This window comes from Acanthaster planci, linkage group LG12, assembly GCF_054643075.1.
Source record: "Acanthaster planci isolate LZ-2023a linkage group LG12, COTS_SCS, whole genome shotgun sequence".
Taxonomy (NCBI): domain Eukaryota; kingdom Metazoa; phylum Echinodermata; class Asteroidea; order Valvatida; family Acanthasteridae; genus Acanthaster; species Acanthaster planci.
In genome coordinates, this window is record NC_141788.1 from 145,773 (window position 1) to 162,379 (window position 16,607).

Here is a 16,607-nt window from a genome sequence, read left to right on the forward strand (position 1 = left end):
CGTTGATGTTTCTACTCCACATTAATGACATCTGTGATAACATTAGCGAGGATACTAAAATCAAGCTGTTCGCTGACGACTGCCTATTATTTCGCCCCATTGTTCACCCTAGCGACCAGCAACATACAGAAATACCTGGATAGTTTTGTGACTTGGCCTCGCAAAATGGCAGATGTCTTTTAACCCACAAAAAAGTCACACGATGCCCATGAAAAGAGGCAAGAAATATTTTGATAATGTCTACCAAATTTCAAAAGATTTGTCTTGGTCTCTCCATTTCCAATCAATTAGTAAACAAGGCTAATAGAACACTTGGTTCCAGATGTTAGTCAGCCGTTCAAGAAGGGGCCTATAAAACCTTGATTCGGCCTCAGCTAGAACATGCAGCTGCAGTCTGGGATCCCCATCAGTCAAATTACATTAATAACCGGAAAAAGTACAGAGGCAAGTGGCAAGATTTGTAACGGGTTACTGCAAAAGAATGTCAAGTGTTACGGATATGCAGCAAAATCTCTGATGGGCAACCCTTCAATATCGTAGAAAAACCAGTAAACTCACAACCTTTTATCGTGAAGAAATTGCTGTCCACATCCCGTATTATTTCACTCCAGTGGAAAGACCACAGAGAGGCAGACAAGACCAATGCTATGCATCTTCGCAGTGCCGTACACAGGCATATCAACAAAGCTTTTTTTCCAAAAACGATTGTAGACTGGAGCAAGCTCCCCAATCATCTTGTTCATCAACCAACATCATCTGGATTCAAGATAGCCCCCCAAAACATCGTATAGCACAACCCTAATTTCTTGCTTGCACGGCACTGGCACGAAGTCAAACTGGATAATGATGCCTTGCGGCTATGTCCAATCAAGAATCTGAAAATACCGTGATTTTGTTTAATTTCGATTACTTGTTTAGTCCCTTAGCCAACTGGTAATTAATGATTTTATATATTTTTTCTTAATAGGGTAATGGGATGATCAGCCCAGGTTTCAACTACTACGGCAAAATAAATTTCTGTGATAATTTGTTTCTTGTACTTTATTTTGCCTTACTTTTTAAATTTAAACCATGAGGGTACACCCATCTTCAGTTACAGTATTGGGGGAGTTGATAGGAATGTCTTTGATCCGTTTTGGTAATAGAAAATGACGTAAATTAGAGTTTTTGCTGACTAACAAAACAAATCTTGCTGATATAGGTACAAAAACCCTTGTTTTATATGCCTTGGTAACAGACGCCTGTAACCCCATTGGTGAGTCCCCTTCACAATCCCTGTTTGGAGTATGCGCCTTTTTAATTTTATAACTGGGTACATCTGAGCGTTTGGTGGCGCCTTTTCAATAGGGAAACATGGCGCCAACCTGAACACCAAAGCGAGTAAAGACGGACCGTAATATTTTGGTTTACGGTCGTGCCGTATTTGACGTGATTGACAGGTGAGCATAGCGTACATTGTAAGTAATAACGTAGTTATAATTTCAGCTTTCATTTAGAGGTGTGAAAGCAACAGTAGCGCGTTAGGCTTACCTATAGGACTAGCAGATTTTATTTTTTAAATTGCACGATTTGCGCTGCATTGTCAGGTTGATTAACTGTATGCAGGGTATGTTCAGCATGATTGATAATAAATAACAACTTTAGATCAAACACTAAAAGTGAGGCATAGGTTAGCCCGCTTTCCATTTTTCCCTTGGGTTTCCCTCAGCCCCCACTTCACTACTATGTTCACTATGATGGTCATAGGCCTACTTTGTGGAAGTAAGTAGGCCTACTGTAGCTGTCACAGGAAGTACAACATGTACATTGTATGTAGAAAGCACCCCATGAATGAGTTAGACATGTAACCATGACAAACAGAGCCCTACAAGTTACCCCATTGTTATATACCATGTATACCAGGTCCTGTCCCTATTGATAGTGATTTATTTCGATCCAGTTTACCTGAGATGGGTCCGGGGATATTATCAGATATCTGCTGAATCTTAATGAGCTGAAATTGCAGCAGTAATCGATTGAAACTTTTAAATCAAACTTTTCTGTTCAAGCGTTCTTTTATTGGTACTTCATAAGTGTCATCAACCTGATTTTACCTTCTCTTCTAGTGCCTTGGATTAGTTTTCTATATAGATGGCGCTTTATAAGTGTGTATTATTATTATTATTAATCTACTATAGGCCTACTTACACTGCTAAAAAGCATGTCTAGGTTACTATTTGCAGAAAACTCGCCCTTTTCTCATTTGTAGGAAAAAATGTTGCCTTCAGTTGGCATTTTCCCAGCTCCGGACAAATTTTGGCCCAACTTGCACATTACACAGACTCCTTTGTATGGTTAACTGATGGTAGCCTATACGGAGAGCCTGTCTATTTTGCACCCAATCTTGTTGAATCAGAAAAACTTATATTTATTTGTTTGCCTTCTTACATTTGCTATTTTAAGAAGAAATTTCCATTGTATTCAAAAGTTCTCTTTGCAGTTTGTTATTGCGGTGATGAAAACGTGCGTTTAATAATGAAGCAATACTGTACTCCTTTGTGCTACACCATGTACTAAAATTGCCAAAGAAGTCATAGAAATGTGGCAACCAGTCTATGACCAATATCTCATTCAATCAGCGCAAAATAAATTGCTCCCTGACTCTCTATTTTGAAAGGAATGTAACCAAAACTTTTTCGCTTAAAGGTTTCAAAGGCATCAATTCAACATGGAAAAGCAGACATTTGTTGCCAACGTGTATGTAAGTGGTGGACTGTTGCATGGCCACCATTTCTTAAAGTGACATAAAACCTTATTGTCACTAGGGTCTATGTTACTTCAAATCTAATCTTATGTTGGTTGTTTATGTGGTGAATATTCAAACAGATTTTGAAGAGCAAGATAGTCTTTGTGACACGTTATGGCTAGCAGAAGCAGAAAAAGGAAGCGAGCAGCCACAGCTGAGGTTGAAGTGGAAGAGATTACGCCAGTGAAGCGAGAAATTGGAACATCTGAAGAAGAGGATGAGATTACACAAGGTAACTTCATATTGTGCATTGTTTATACATACGGTATGACTTCTGACTCAGGGGAACTCTTGTGGCTTAGTTCAACCCTGGCTGTTTTGAAAACTGCTGGTTCGGGGAATATCTCAAAAAATGGAAAATTACTGTTCCCACTGGAAGGATCCATTGTGAAAGACAAGTATTCTGAATGGGAATTCATTACCTTTAGGAAAGCACCATCGCAGACATACACTGTACGGACAAGTTTTCTTATTTAAGAACATATATTATTCTAAAAGAAAAGCAGTCATTCCAAATTGGATCAAGCAATATTCTCAGTATCCGGCATTTTCCTGATGACGAGCAGAGCATACTGCTCGAAACGTCGAATACTACTGGTTCTTTTCAGAACCACAAATACTCACAAAAGAGATACGTCCATGGTGCTACCGCAAACCTACTTTCTATAATATTCTTATTGGAATGTTTTTTGGCCTATTAACATTTGACATGCTCCAGGGATCTGCCGGTCGGGCCCGACCAGCACGCAGAATTGCTGACCGCCACAATCTGCCAAATCAACTTTTCCGGCCGGCACGTATTCCCGATAAGAACCCAAATAAAATAGCATCTTGGTCGAGGGATCGATCGTGAAGATATGAAGATCGCGAAGAACCCGTAAAATTTCTTCGTAAACTTCACTTTGCACTGCCATGCATATCGTCTGCGCACCCATGTACGTGCATATGCAACATATCTGGACCAAATATTAACATGAACCAATAGGAGGCTTTGTTACGCGCAATGCACGTGTACATAGTGCGTAACGAATCTTTCCATTGGTTGGAAGGCCACACATAGGCTTGCATATGCAACGCTCTCAGTGCGCGAAGATCCGAAAACCCCCTCTCCATGATGTACAGCGTTGTTTGTCCAGTTCCGCATTTTACCCAGTTCCACAACTTGAAAAGAAAATTTGGCTTAACTTTCAGAAAGACAAAATTGCAAATGACCCCATTCACACTTCGTTTAAACACTTAAAAATCTGGCAGAAAAACAATTTTACATGTACTTGCAAAACTGACAATCGACCGTGACTGTTTTTCGCCGCGCCGACCACGGTTAGCAACATTCGGTGCATGCATTTTCTGCTCGATGTTGCATAAAACGATCACTGCGATCGTTTTTTAAACCAACGATCGCACCGCATTCGTTAATTGTTGTTTATCCCACGGTGAAAACATTAACTCTGCAAATTTTTATTCAAAAGTAACAGCATGCTTTTGCCTTTTCCGTAAACGAGTTCCATATGGCAAGATACACGCGCTCAGTATGCACGTGACACATGGCCAGATGTGTCAGAAAAGCAAATGGCCAATCTACATTATGTTCATGTAGACTTTAAAATGACTGTTCAGAAAATCCCTGCACACATTTATGTATGTCGTTATCCCATATGCATACTGTTCGAACTTTCGTACAAAGAAAATAAGGAAAATATTCCGCCAAGATTTTGCATGTTTCGCCTTATTTTCAAAACACACACAAAAAATGAAAAATGATTTGAATAGCAATGAAAATTATGGGCATCATAGAGATAGAAATTAATTCAATATTTAAGGGATTTACAGAATAAAATCAATATTTATTTCTACTCTTTTTTTTCTAATTCAATTGCCCGTCTAAAATTATCACCTCATCCTAGTTGACCAAAATTACAAATTTTCAATTTTTTTATTAAATTTCAGAAATTTCAGACATGAGATCCCTAATTCTAGGCTGTGTATACACAGCTGAAAACACCCAGAAAGTGCTGTTTCCGACCATCTGGGGGCTTTTAGATTCCAAAAATTTTCTGGTACGCTCCGCGCCAACCAATGGTGGCGCTCCGCTTAGATAGTCCTGCCGGCACTAAAACCATCCTGGGCAGAACCCTGATGTTCCCTTGAGCCACATGTATGATTAAGATTCTGGGCATCCACTGCAAGAGGGGACAGGAGAGAGCAAGTTTTAACATGGAAACGAACAATCCTTTGGTGGGCACTCACTTCATTATTTATGTGTGTTTGGCGCTGGGCGCACTGTCTATTTGCAGCCAATTTACATGCATGTTGGAATGTACATGTACACAGGTACGTCTTTGCATAGGCTGTGCACCAGCCACATACTTGAGCTTAGTTGAAAATTGCCCACCAGACTGTGTCTCTTTTGCCAGTGAGGGATAGGATGTGATGGTAGTGGTTCTGGTAGTGATGTGCTTGATTGTGGTTTTGATTCTGATTGAAAAGTGTGGGTCTTGTTCCAGTGGAGTACTACAAATCTGATAAGGTTTTCTGTACTTGCTGTTGGGCCAAGACATTCTTACGTTCCCAAAATAAAATATGCATTCTACATTTAATGTTTAATGGGCCACAGAAGAGTGCCGCCGTGCCATTTCAGTTATCATCGGACACTCTTGAGCACTTTTTTCTGTAGAATACACAAGTTTAGGCACATACAGCTGAAAGGTGGCCATGTATCCATCCTTGATGGCAGAAGTGTGAGGCCTTGCTTTGATCAGTGGATAAACCAATATACTGTGTGATGTAGAAGGGAAAAAAATGAAGAGGATTTATACAGTACACATAGGATACATACTAGAATGGATAACATAAACTCACTAGATTGAGTTTGTGATGGGGATACTGTGGCATTCTAACTTCTGATGTTTTAATCAACGTGAATAAAATTTTACTGAGAAACCACAAGTTATTTCAAGTACTCCTACCGGTATGTTCAATATCTCATGCAATTGTCGTACTTGAAACTTTCAGTATCTTCTGGCATTGATGTGCTTTGTCTTTTTTTCCTTCTAATCCTTAAAGATGCTCAAACAGCTCGTCCAAGTCGAAACAGGAGGAAATCAGTGAAACTAGCAGAAGCAGAGAGTAGTGTGAAAACACCCAACACAGAACCACAAAGACTTGGTGTTATCTCTCTTCATCATGAGAAAGGTGGAAAGAAAGATTCTGGAGATTCATGGAGGATCACATCTTCCAATAAGCCAAGGAAGAAGTCAGCTTTTGAATCTCAAGATAAAGATAACGAAGTAGAAGAGAAGAGTCAATTGCTTCATGTTGTTAGTAAAGGCAAACGACAGCAGACAATTAAAATCAAACCTCTTCACAAACCAGAACCAACAGATGAGAAACCAACCCCATCAAGGTCAGGAAAGAAGTCTCATCAGAAGGTTCCACCCCCCATCACAGCTACAGGGGACTCAAATGTGACTGTCAAGGAGGATAGCGGAATTAAACTGAAATTTATTTTGTCTCCAAAAGATAAAGGTAAAAATATTCCTGAGGTGGAAGCTAGTGAAGGATCTAAAGAAAGACAATCAGCATCCAGGGAAAAATCAGGGAAATCCTCTATGAAGGATAAAGACGAACATGTGAAAGCAAAGTTTGTATTCAGTGATCAAGTGCTCAGATTAGATGGGGATAAGGCTGTGGTAGGACAAACTAAGAAACGGAAACATGGAGAGACAGAATTAGAAATGTTGGACACGCCAGATACAAGCAAAGGAAACAAGAAGAAAAAGACATCTACTGAAGAACAGGCAGTCTCGAAACAAGCTGGAAAATCAACACCAGGAAGTAAAGTGGGTTCAAAACTTAATACTAAAGCCATGTCTTCCAATAAAGCAACGAGTAAGGGAAACTCAAAACTTTCCCAGAAACCTCCTGATAAATCAGGACAGGAAAAGACTGATAACAAAGGCCGTACAAAGAACAAGACACCTGATGAAACAAACAGTCAATCTGGCAATATATCCAAAGATGAGGATAAGTCAAAGAAGAAGAAGCCCAAGGCTAATACAATAGCAGCTAACTTCAATCTACTATCAGCTGATGAGTCAATTGAGGATCTAGTGATCGATGAATCAAAATCAGAATCTTCTAAGAAAGCTAAGTCTAGCAAGACAAAGTCGGACAAGAAGAAGAAATCAAGTGAATTGGACTCCTTCCATAAAAGCAAAAAGCACAAGAGCAAAGACATGAAGAAACACAAAGCAAAGTTCATCAACACAGGTACCAAGAAACCAGGTCACAGTGTAGGTCTAGATCCAGTCACTGCTTCACATATGCTTGGTCAGTTTGACAGTGTCCCTCCCCATCCTCAACCCAGTCTGGATCTCAAGGGACCAGGACTTGATGATGAGAGTTTTTTTATGGCTGGCAATGATGCGATGGTTCCTGCATTGTCAGCAGACACTGTTACCATGGGACTTACTGAACTGGGCTTCCCAGGCATGTTTGGAAAGATGAAAAAGAATGGCAAGAAGTCTAGTAAGAAAGCTGATAAAGAAAAGAAGAAAAAGAAGAAGAAAGAAAAACTGAAGAAAGATGGGAAATCTAAGGTAATTTTCCCTTGTCTCCTGTCCGCTCCCCCCCCCGAGCTCATAATTCAGAAATTATTTCAGACATAATTTGTAAAGATGGCCTTAAAAATCTTAGGGCATGAGCAATTTGTCCCAAGAGGCTTCTTTCATCAACCTGTGCATGATGTACATGTTTAAAGGTTCATCCATCATCCCCCATCTGCAGTACCACACTCAGAAAAGGCGTTAAGATGCCTCGAGAAGAAAAAACAATATTCTCAGATTTTTAAAGCTTTCCTTCAAATCGTACAGTTATTCAGAAAATTGACCATTTAGGTATTTTAGTCATTTCCTTGACCTACCCTTGACTTCTGAAATTCGTACATATTTCACCCTATCTCATTCAAATCCTTTTAGAAGCTGCAGTGCATCTCCTGTTTTTTTTTTAAGTTAACTTTGCTTGGCTACTGCACAATTTGTCTCGAAGAGTGTTTTGCATTAAGTCTAAATTAATTCAAAAGATAGTGAAAAAAACTCTTTTTTCACAGGAGAAGAAGCCCTTATCAGCATACATGTTATGGTGTGGTCAAACAAGACGTAAAGTAGTAGCGCAGAATCCAGGGCTGGGTGAGTAAGACTTGTCTCATCCTTGCTTTGAAATAAAAATTTATATTTTTATTAGGAAATATAGCTGAAATGTTTTTTGAAGCCGCAATCTTCAGTCTGCTACCGGAGGAAAATTTGTTTAAATTAACACATTATATTCCTTCCAGATCATAAAACCTCCATTCAATGGCAGATTCTTTGAGGTAGTTCTGAAGTTACACCTTTCTCATTTATATACAACCTCATTCTCAAATCTGTACAGATTTCTCTGGCATCAGTAGGATGATGGGGACACTGTGGCAACAACTCCCTGAGAAGGAGAAGCAAGTCTGGTACCGCAAGCAGCATCTTCAGAACATTAAACACAAGAATGTGCCCAGCTTGTCAAAGCAGAAATTCCGTCGATCAAGTTCATCGGGTAAAGGTTCACGTTCTCCTCATGGGAGTCCAGTCAGACATTTCTCTCCAAGGACCGAACCAATTGACTGTGCAGCACACTTCAAACTTCTTGGAGAGTCTTTAAAATTAGTTGGAGACCGACTACAAAACCATGTTGTAAGTACAAACTAAAAGTGTGGCTTTTCCAAAACTAAGTGGTTTCTTCATTAAAGATGTACGTTTTTGCTTTCTAAGAGGGAATATATGGGTGTACTTCTCACTGGATATACTAATAGATTTTTGTATTTCATTCACAGAATGCAAAAGGTTTTTCTTCGAATGACCTCAAAATCCTAGATAGCCAGTTTATGGTTGTATATGTAAGATAACTTAACATGTTTTGAGTGCAAGGAATTGGTTCCTGTTCTTTTTAAGGTGAGACAAGTATGTACTGAATTTTAGCTGTAAGAATAAAATCTAGATTTCATTTGACCTTTGACTTACGGTCTTTGCAGGGTCAGATGGAAGTTCATGGGAGTCTGTCTGTTCTCTTGGATTCAACATTATGTGTCCTGGGTCCTCTAATGTCTCTTACCAGTCAGGTGCCAGAGTTGAACTGCATCAGTAAGGAATCAATAGTAAGTACATTGTACTGTGTGTGATAGAACCTGCAATCTGATTCTGCAGTGTTCAACCCAAAGGATTGCTGTCCTGTTTCAAATTTGAGAGAGTTTTTGTTTTTGTCCCCGACATATTTCTGCCAACAAAGTACAATTTATAATGTGTTAAAGTGTGTATCTTCTACAACATTTTAAGGTTCTTCTCATTCCTTGAAGACAAAAAGGAAGGTCAACATAAACACTGGAGCAACAAACTTTGTTTCAGTTATCTTGATGTTTGCTTGGGTTGCATCTTAAATGATATATTTGACACTTTCCTCTACTTGTTGCTGAAGATTGGGCTAAATTTTAATGCCAGCTAATACTTAATCATGCAGTCTCTACTGCCTTTAATATTTGATAACTGTTTTTGATCAAAGCCCTTGACGTCCAAGTTGACATGTAAAGCCAGACTGATCAGTTGGTAGTACCTGAAAATCACATGCTTCTCAACTTCAGCTTTCAATTTTCACCCTGAAATTGATTCATTAACTTTGTCACTTTCCTAAGCAGTTTACCCGGTGGTTTGCTTATTACACAGAGCACAACAGTGGACAACATAGCCTACATCATGCCTGGCTTGGGATGATGACCACATATTACAATGGTAGCATAGGTCATCTCTCTACAGACAAGGCAAAGCAGATCAAGAACATGTCGAATAAAGCCATAGGAAGAGTATTCCAGAGCTGCATTATGCTTAGTGTGGGTTGAATATGCAGATTACAATGGCAATTTAAGTGATTGCTCACAGGTAAAGCAGGTGTCAGGCAAAGCCACAGTGGCTGTCTCATTAACTACTCACTTGGACCATGCACCGTTGCCTGGAGAAGCAAGCAGTTGTCAAAGTGCATGTATGTCTACAGGTTGATCAGGCTGGCCTTGAATTAGTGCACACACTAAAGAGCGGACAGGTTGTATGTGACCATATAAAACCTATGACACTTCCATGCTGGTTCTAGTGGGAACTATTTCACAATGACAACAGTTGGTATTCCAATTGGAAATCTCTAAGCATAATGCATTACACAACACTCTTACAAATACTAGCTTCTGTGAAGTGTGATATTCTGAAACTTCAAGTGAGACCTCTTACATTTGTATAGTTTGAACTTCAGATTTCCTATATGTATTGGACTGGAATTATGCACAGATTTTAAAATGTAAGATTGCCAAGTTTTGCAGTTTGGATATTTGGTATAAACTTGTTTTAATCATGCTTTGGAAGTTGAAACATTCAACTGAAAAGTTGTTTGCGGTCTTTTTATGTCATTTTTAGTCATCAATTTAGAATCACTGTTTTTATTCTTTGCAGAAAGCATGATAAACTGTTACATTGGGGGTAGATTTTAAGTGGAAATGTTCATTGGATCGTTTCCAAAATACATGTATGCTGACCTATCTGATCAGTACCAAAAAAGGGTGATCAGAGAAAGTGGCTGGCCAGAGATAAGTGGAGCCAAAAATGCATTACAAAAAAATGCAAAAACTTCCAGAACTTCCCAATGTTGCTTGCACATTGTGTGTTTACTTTTGAAATGTTGGGACAGTTTTTGAAACCAAAGTCCTGTTTTGTTCAGAATTCAGACAGAACAAATTCACACCGGTTTCTACTGTAGATGCTTTTTCAGTAAACTTTCACTAAGATGTAATTTAAAGAAATTATATTCATAGGCCTTTGGGGTCAAAAACTTGCAGAGAAGCACTTTTGTTGAGGTTTTGAAGCAGTGGTCAAGACCACTGGAGTGTGAAATAGAGAAGTGGTTGTAAACATCGTTTGCCAGAGAATTTCATGAAATCCGTGGGAATAGAAACATGAAATTATGATACTACCTGTACATGTAGTTATGGTGAAATTATGGTGCCATAAAGATCAATGGCCATGGTTACTCCAGTGGGAAAGAGAACAAAGTGGGGGCTAGACGGTTAAATGTATTTACTGTTATTTTTCTTCCAACTTTGTAAACTGATTGCCCTTGAATCTAGCACTTTATGGCTATGCATGCCCAGGTCAAAACAGTTTTCAGTGTGTAATACTACCTGTAATGTTGGAATGCCTTCAATCAAAAAAAGGTTTCTGATATTGTATCCCGGCAAGAGTAGTATGTATTTATGTAACAAAGGCATTTTGGCATGAGCATAAAGGAATCCTTGCATTATGAAAACGGCGACAAGCTTGCTCTGTAGATGAGGTCAACACTGCGACTGGGTCCAAAATTCTTTAAGTAACACAAAATCTGACAGTGCAGCCTTATCTGCAGCATTGCACGTCTCGTGGACATGGAAAGACTCCTTTCAGTTCTGCACACTGCCACAGACTCACAGTATTAAACGTAATGTTCTAGATGACAGTCCTCACACAGATGTGCATTTGCCTTTGTTTACTGTCACATCATTGCTTACAGTTAAGATTCCTGTAATGTGCCCCGTTTTGGTGGTAGTGAACTCAGCTCACATATACACATGTGCACAATCAATTTTCATGCAATTCTAATGTACTTTTATTTCCTAGTCTATATTTAAAAACTTCCAACTACATGTGTATCTTTTAACAGAAATATTGTATATAAAAGTCTCAGATTTGCTGAATGTCAGTACTTTGTGTTGTATTACATTTTTTCTTTTTTTTCACATTTCTGTTTGGTTCTGCTTTGTTTTTAATATGTGTGTGCATGGAATTGGTTTTCAAGATATGAACACCCACGACAATTGTATGTCTTTGTTTACAAATTTCAAATTTTCATATTTCAGTTCAAACAACTTAACATATTTCAAACAGTAATGATAATCCCTTGCCTTTTTAACTATCCTTTTGAAGCTATCCCCTTGGAAAGTTGAAACAGTAAAATTAAACCTTGCATATTTTTAAATGACAAGCTAGCCCCATGCAAAATTTTAAGAAGAGTAACCCTTATCAAATTTTATTTAATCTTAAAATTAGCTGCTTGAAAAAAATATGAACAGTGAGATTTACCCTTTGTCAGTCTTTATTTAAATGGTAAAGTTACACCCTTACAAAATTTAAACAAGAGGGTTAATTCCTATCAATTTTTGTGTTTTCTTTAATACAATGTCTACGTGTATAAACATAAAGCTAGTCCCTTGTCAAATCTTTGAAAAAGTATTCTCTTTGCCGAATGTTGTGTAAACAAGGGGATTAGCCTTTGCTAAAGTTTAAACCTTGCCAATTGAAGTTCATTTCGAGTATCCCTGGTCAGATTCTAAGTTGAACAATTTTCGTTCACTGAATGAGGTTAACCACTTGTCAAAATTTAGTTCAAGCAGCACGATTAATCTCTTTTCCAATACTCGTGGTAAGATTAACCCCTGGCCAAATTTTAGTTAAACAATATTATTCCTTGCCTAATTTTTATTCAAGTAAATCTTAATTTAAACAGCAACAGTAACCCCTTCTCAAATTCGGTTTGAAAAAGTCAGGTAAGGCCCTATTCATTTTGAGAATACAGTTCAGAACCAGTTTGGCCACAAAGAATCATCAGAACGATTTACATCTAAGAAAAATTATCAAGGCAAGCAGGCACATACATGTATAAGTAAACTTTATTCAAATATTTCATAAAATTTAATTGTTCATGCAACTTATGAATACAATATTGCGCATTTTATTGCATACAATTATTCAAACCATCGCTGATAATTTTTTCAATGATGCAAACCAGTTGAAATTTTGACGATCAATGAATGTGTGTGATTGAAATGATATAAGATTAACCACTTGCCAAATTACATACAGGTATCATGCAAACTTGTATTACTATTGAAAATTACCCCCAAAACTGCAAGTAATAACCCTGAAATTTGAAATGAAATAGTTACAAGAAAATAAGGTTTTACCGTCTGTCAAGAGCCTGTGTACATATAATGTAAATTCCTCTCTTATAATTTGATTTTGATAACCATTTCATCCAAACATTTAAAAGTTTCCTTCTAAATGTACAAAATTTGGCCAATTATAATTCAACATATTAAATATTTGTTGAAAATTTCAAGGAATAATATTTCATATTTTGTAAACACTGCTCTTAAAACTAGTATGAGGATAACCACTTGTCAATTAATTTACCCACTGCAAAATTGTTGTGGCAAAATTTCACTTAAAACTAATGAACAAATAATGTTATTAACAATGAATGTCCCTCATGAGAGTTCTACCAGTTTAGAACATACATGCGATTGGTATTAATTGACTACATACCCTGCTTCTGAATGCACACTTCAAACGAATGCCAAACATATCTTCTGGAATTGTAAGAGTAATTAAAATGAATTTATAATAAGCTCTCAAATAATAATACAAAAAATTTCACAAATCTCCATCTGTTAACTGTTACAAGGCCCTCTCTGTGAAAACATACAGGTAGGAATAACCTTTACCAAATAAGGGAATAAACCTTGACAAATCAAATAGAAATAAATTACAAGATAGATGTTACTATTATAGTAAGTTATAAAGCATCAAATTTGTAACTGTTTGACATGGCATATTATACTACAACAAATGTCTTGTGGTTATACTCACTAAATTGTGCCACTGTAGTAAACTAGTATGACAGTACTGTATAATTTCTGGAATGGATAGTGTAATAATACAAAAGTTACAACTACCAGCAGAGTTCCTAGACCTAAATGACAAAAACACCGCCCCATGTCACAAAAAATAAACTCCAACCAAACAGGTACATGTGGGAGAAGAAATCTACCGTAACTTCTGGAAGGTGAAGTAACATAGTGAATAAGTAACACTTTATTTGCGGACTAATAAATATATTTTACCTTAGCACCCTGCCTATATACCAAGAATATCACATCCATGTAACAAAAGTATAGTACAGCATAGAATCAAAGTCTGGTTAAATATTTATTGGCTAATTAATCCAGGTGGACAGTTTAAGTTTGCACCTGTTGAAAAAAGTAATTTATATATTTGGCTGACTAGAAATATAAGCAAGACTTCTGGTACTCTACAAAATGACCTCTTCATCCTGTCTATGACTCCAACTTTAATTTAAAAAAACATTAAAATGTCCCCAAATTAATTTTGACCAAAATGATGAACAACTGTAATAAGCTACACAGAAAAAGAGTCATATCATTCAAAACGTGACAGAATTTGTTCCAGCTAGAACAGGCAGCATATGAATTTCTTTAACATTAATTCTGAAGAACATTTCTGTTCAGTCACATGTCATGTACATTAAAGACACTCTGACATCATCAATGAAAATCAAACAAATACAATTCTGATTCAATTTAAGTATCCTTGCAATGGATGACCTTTGTGGAAGCCACGAATGGCAGCCCAATTACATATCGATTCCCTTTTATTGATGTTATCGTGGTTTGTCGGTTAACTGTTGAACACCAATATTTTTTTTTCTGGAAATTTCAGATGGGGTGGTTATTCTAACTTACGCTTAGTAAAAATTGGCCCAGGGTATCTTTTAACAGATACGTGGCTCAAGGCTTGACATTGCTTTCTTTGTATTGCATCATCAAAAATCATATCTTTGAAAATCAGGATTACAACATAATAAAATGGCCTCAAAAATTGAAAACATATTTACATGCAAATGGTCATATCTCCAAAATACAAGCACTTAGTAGTTTAGCTCCAGTCAAACATACGGTGCCCTGCTGAGTCATCAATTTGATTTAATAGATGCACAGGTGCACATGTGTGCCTATAGGCTTGAGGAAGAGTTCTACCCCTGAATCAGCAACTGACTATGATGCACATGCCATTATAATGATCAAGGAAATGCACCTCAAGGGAAAACAGACATGATGAGTGGAACAATGTTATGGTCCTTGGGACTTAACAAATTGCCTTGTTATAATACATGTAGTTACCTTGTATCAGTAATGGAAAAAAGGAAAAAAACCAACATTTGGGATCTGATATTATGAAAAGAATGTGTGCACTCTTGTTTTGGATTAGAAATATAGCTACATGTAGCTCTCTCATGCTTTGCAAATAAAAAAGCAGTCAAAAACTGGTATGGCCTTAAACAAGTAATTTACAATTTTGCATGACAGTCAGCCTGTAATGGCAACCTGTAGGCAGCTTGTAAATTATAACCTCATTTCAATCATTTCAACACTGTAAACCTACCAAGAATGTTATCACAAGGATTACTAACCAAATAGAAAAACAATCATAGTGCTTTGGGCTCCAGCTGTCATCTTAAGATTATCCCATCATGCCCAAGGGAAAAACAGGGCATCTAAGTAATGCCACAAGATGCAATGCATCCTTCTAAATGGCAGGATCACTGTCAAGTGTGGGAATGTCTCAGCAAATTTAAAAGCTCGCCAAGTCAATGTATAAATAACAATGTAAGCAATTTCTGACCGATGGAATAGGGCCACTCAGGACAATGCATGAAAATTGTACACCAGATCATATGTTATATATAAATCAAGATAATGGATAACATCACCAAGAAATCCCCAGATACATGAAATTGAGGCATATCTGTGACAAGGTCATGATGTTTACCTATAAGATACATGTAACTTCTTGTCTGACAATGAAATATAAAAAAAATTCACTTTGTAATCTAGGTTGGGCATTTTTCATGAAAAACAACTTAGATCTCATGTTCAAAGTACAATGAAGCAGGCAAAGTACATGTACAAGCCAAGTTTTAAGTCAATTTTGAAGTTGTGATGTATGTAGATGTGCATTTTTCAGTGGTAAATTACGGTATATGTATTCCTATAAATGAAAGCGTACCCATTCACAGAACTGACAAGGTCGTTGTACTGACACTTGTTTATGGAAATTCGATCAGAGAACATAGAACAAATACTTGGACCAAAACCTTCGTTAGTGACCTCTACATTTATTAAACATCACATTTCTTTATACTGTAACTGAAGACTCAAAGGAGACATTTACTTGTCAGACACAGAACGAATGCACATACAATTTCTTCGCTGGTTCATGACGAACATTACAAAATTCAGTCAACCACACATTTTGGAAGGAAGGAAAATGAAAAAGTCCCACAACACAATCAGACAAAACAGAAATGGTAACATCCCTCCAAACAAAATATTGTCAAATTGTCTGCAGGGATCACTCATACATAATGGGAATTCAAACAGAAACTTCAAGACAGATGAATATGCACTAGTTTGATCACTGTCTTTTACCCCGACTTCTCAGTGCACATCAGCTATCATCCTATCCACAGCTCCCCAGTCTATATTACTCAAGACACTGCCACTGCTAACAGATGCTATTTCTTCCAGTTCTTTGATATCTACTGACACTGCGTAATCGTCATACTCCAAACCTGCGATGCTGATATCATCATCTGTTGATCTGCCCGCATCCCCCTGCAATAAACATCAGCCAGTAAATGATTAATTATTCACATGTTCCTGTGGTGAGTAAATAACACTTTTGGCACTGCAAGGAACTACATGGTAGTGTAGAACACATGCAATGCTTTGTAAGCCAAACCCAAGCAGAAAACTGGTTAATGCATGGGGTAAGAACCTAGTTAATAACCTAATTCACTTGGGGAACAAGGTGGGACTCCAACCACGATCATGAAAGGTGATAGACCACACAAAATCACAAGCGCATGT

General features: G+C 37.5%; 2 protein-coding genes across 3 annotated transcripts in view; one reads left to right on the forward strand and one right to left on the reverse strand.

The window, feature by feature from the left end:
* The first annotated feature begins 1,327 nt into the window (after positions 1–1,327).
* LOC110985803 (uncharacterized) lies at positions 1,328–11,581 on the forward strand. Of its 2 annotated transcripts, none has more exons than XM_022247157.2 (7): positions 1,328–1,439; positions 2,866–3,017; positions 5,849–7,383; positions 7,893–7,971; positions 8,213–8,505; positions 8,844–8,966; positions 9,529–11,581. In XM_022247157.2, exons 2-7 carry the CDS (start codon positions 2,900–2,902, stop codon positions 9,574–9,576), a joined length of 2,196 nt encoding a protein of 731 aa, XP_022102849.2. In that variant the 5' UTR covers positions 1,328–1,439; positions 2,866–2,899; the 3' UTR covers positions 9,577–11,581. The 2 variants fall into 2 exon arrangements, with proteins under 2 accessions (XP_022102849.2, XP_022102850.2); XM_022247158.2 differs by having other exon boundaries at positions 1,329–1,457.
* LOC110985791 (uncharacterized) overlaps positions 11,465–16,607 on the reverse strand; it is a 45,302-nt gene continuing 40,159 nt past the window's right edge. Inside the window, exon 35 of the mRNA XM_087144278.1 lies at positions 11,465–16,352. Coding sequence (XP_087000404.1) covers positions 16,176–16,352 — 177 coding nt within the window. The 3' untranslated portion in view covers positions 11,465–16,175. The remainder of the gene's footprint in view (positions 16,353–16,607) is intronic.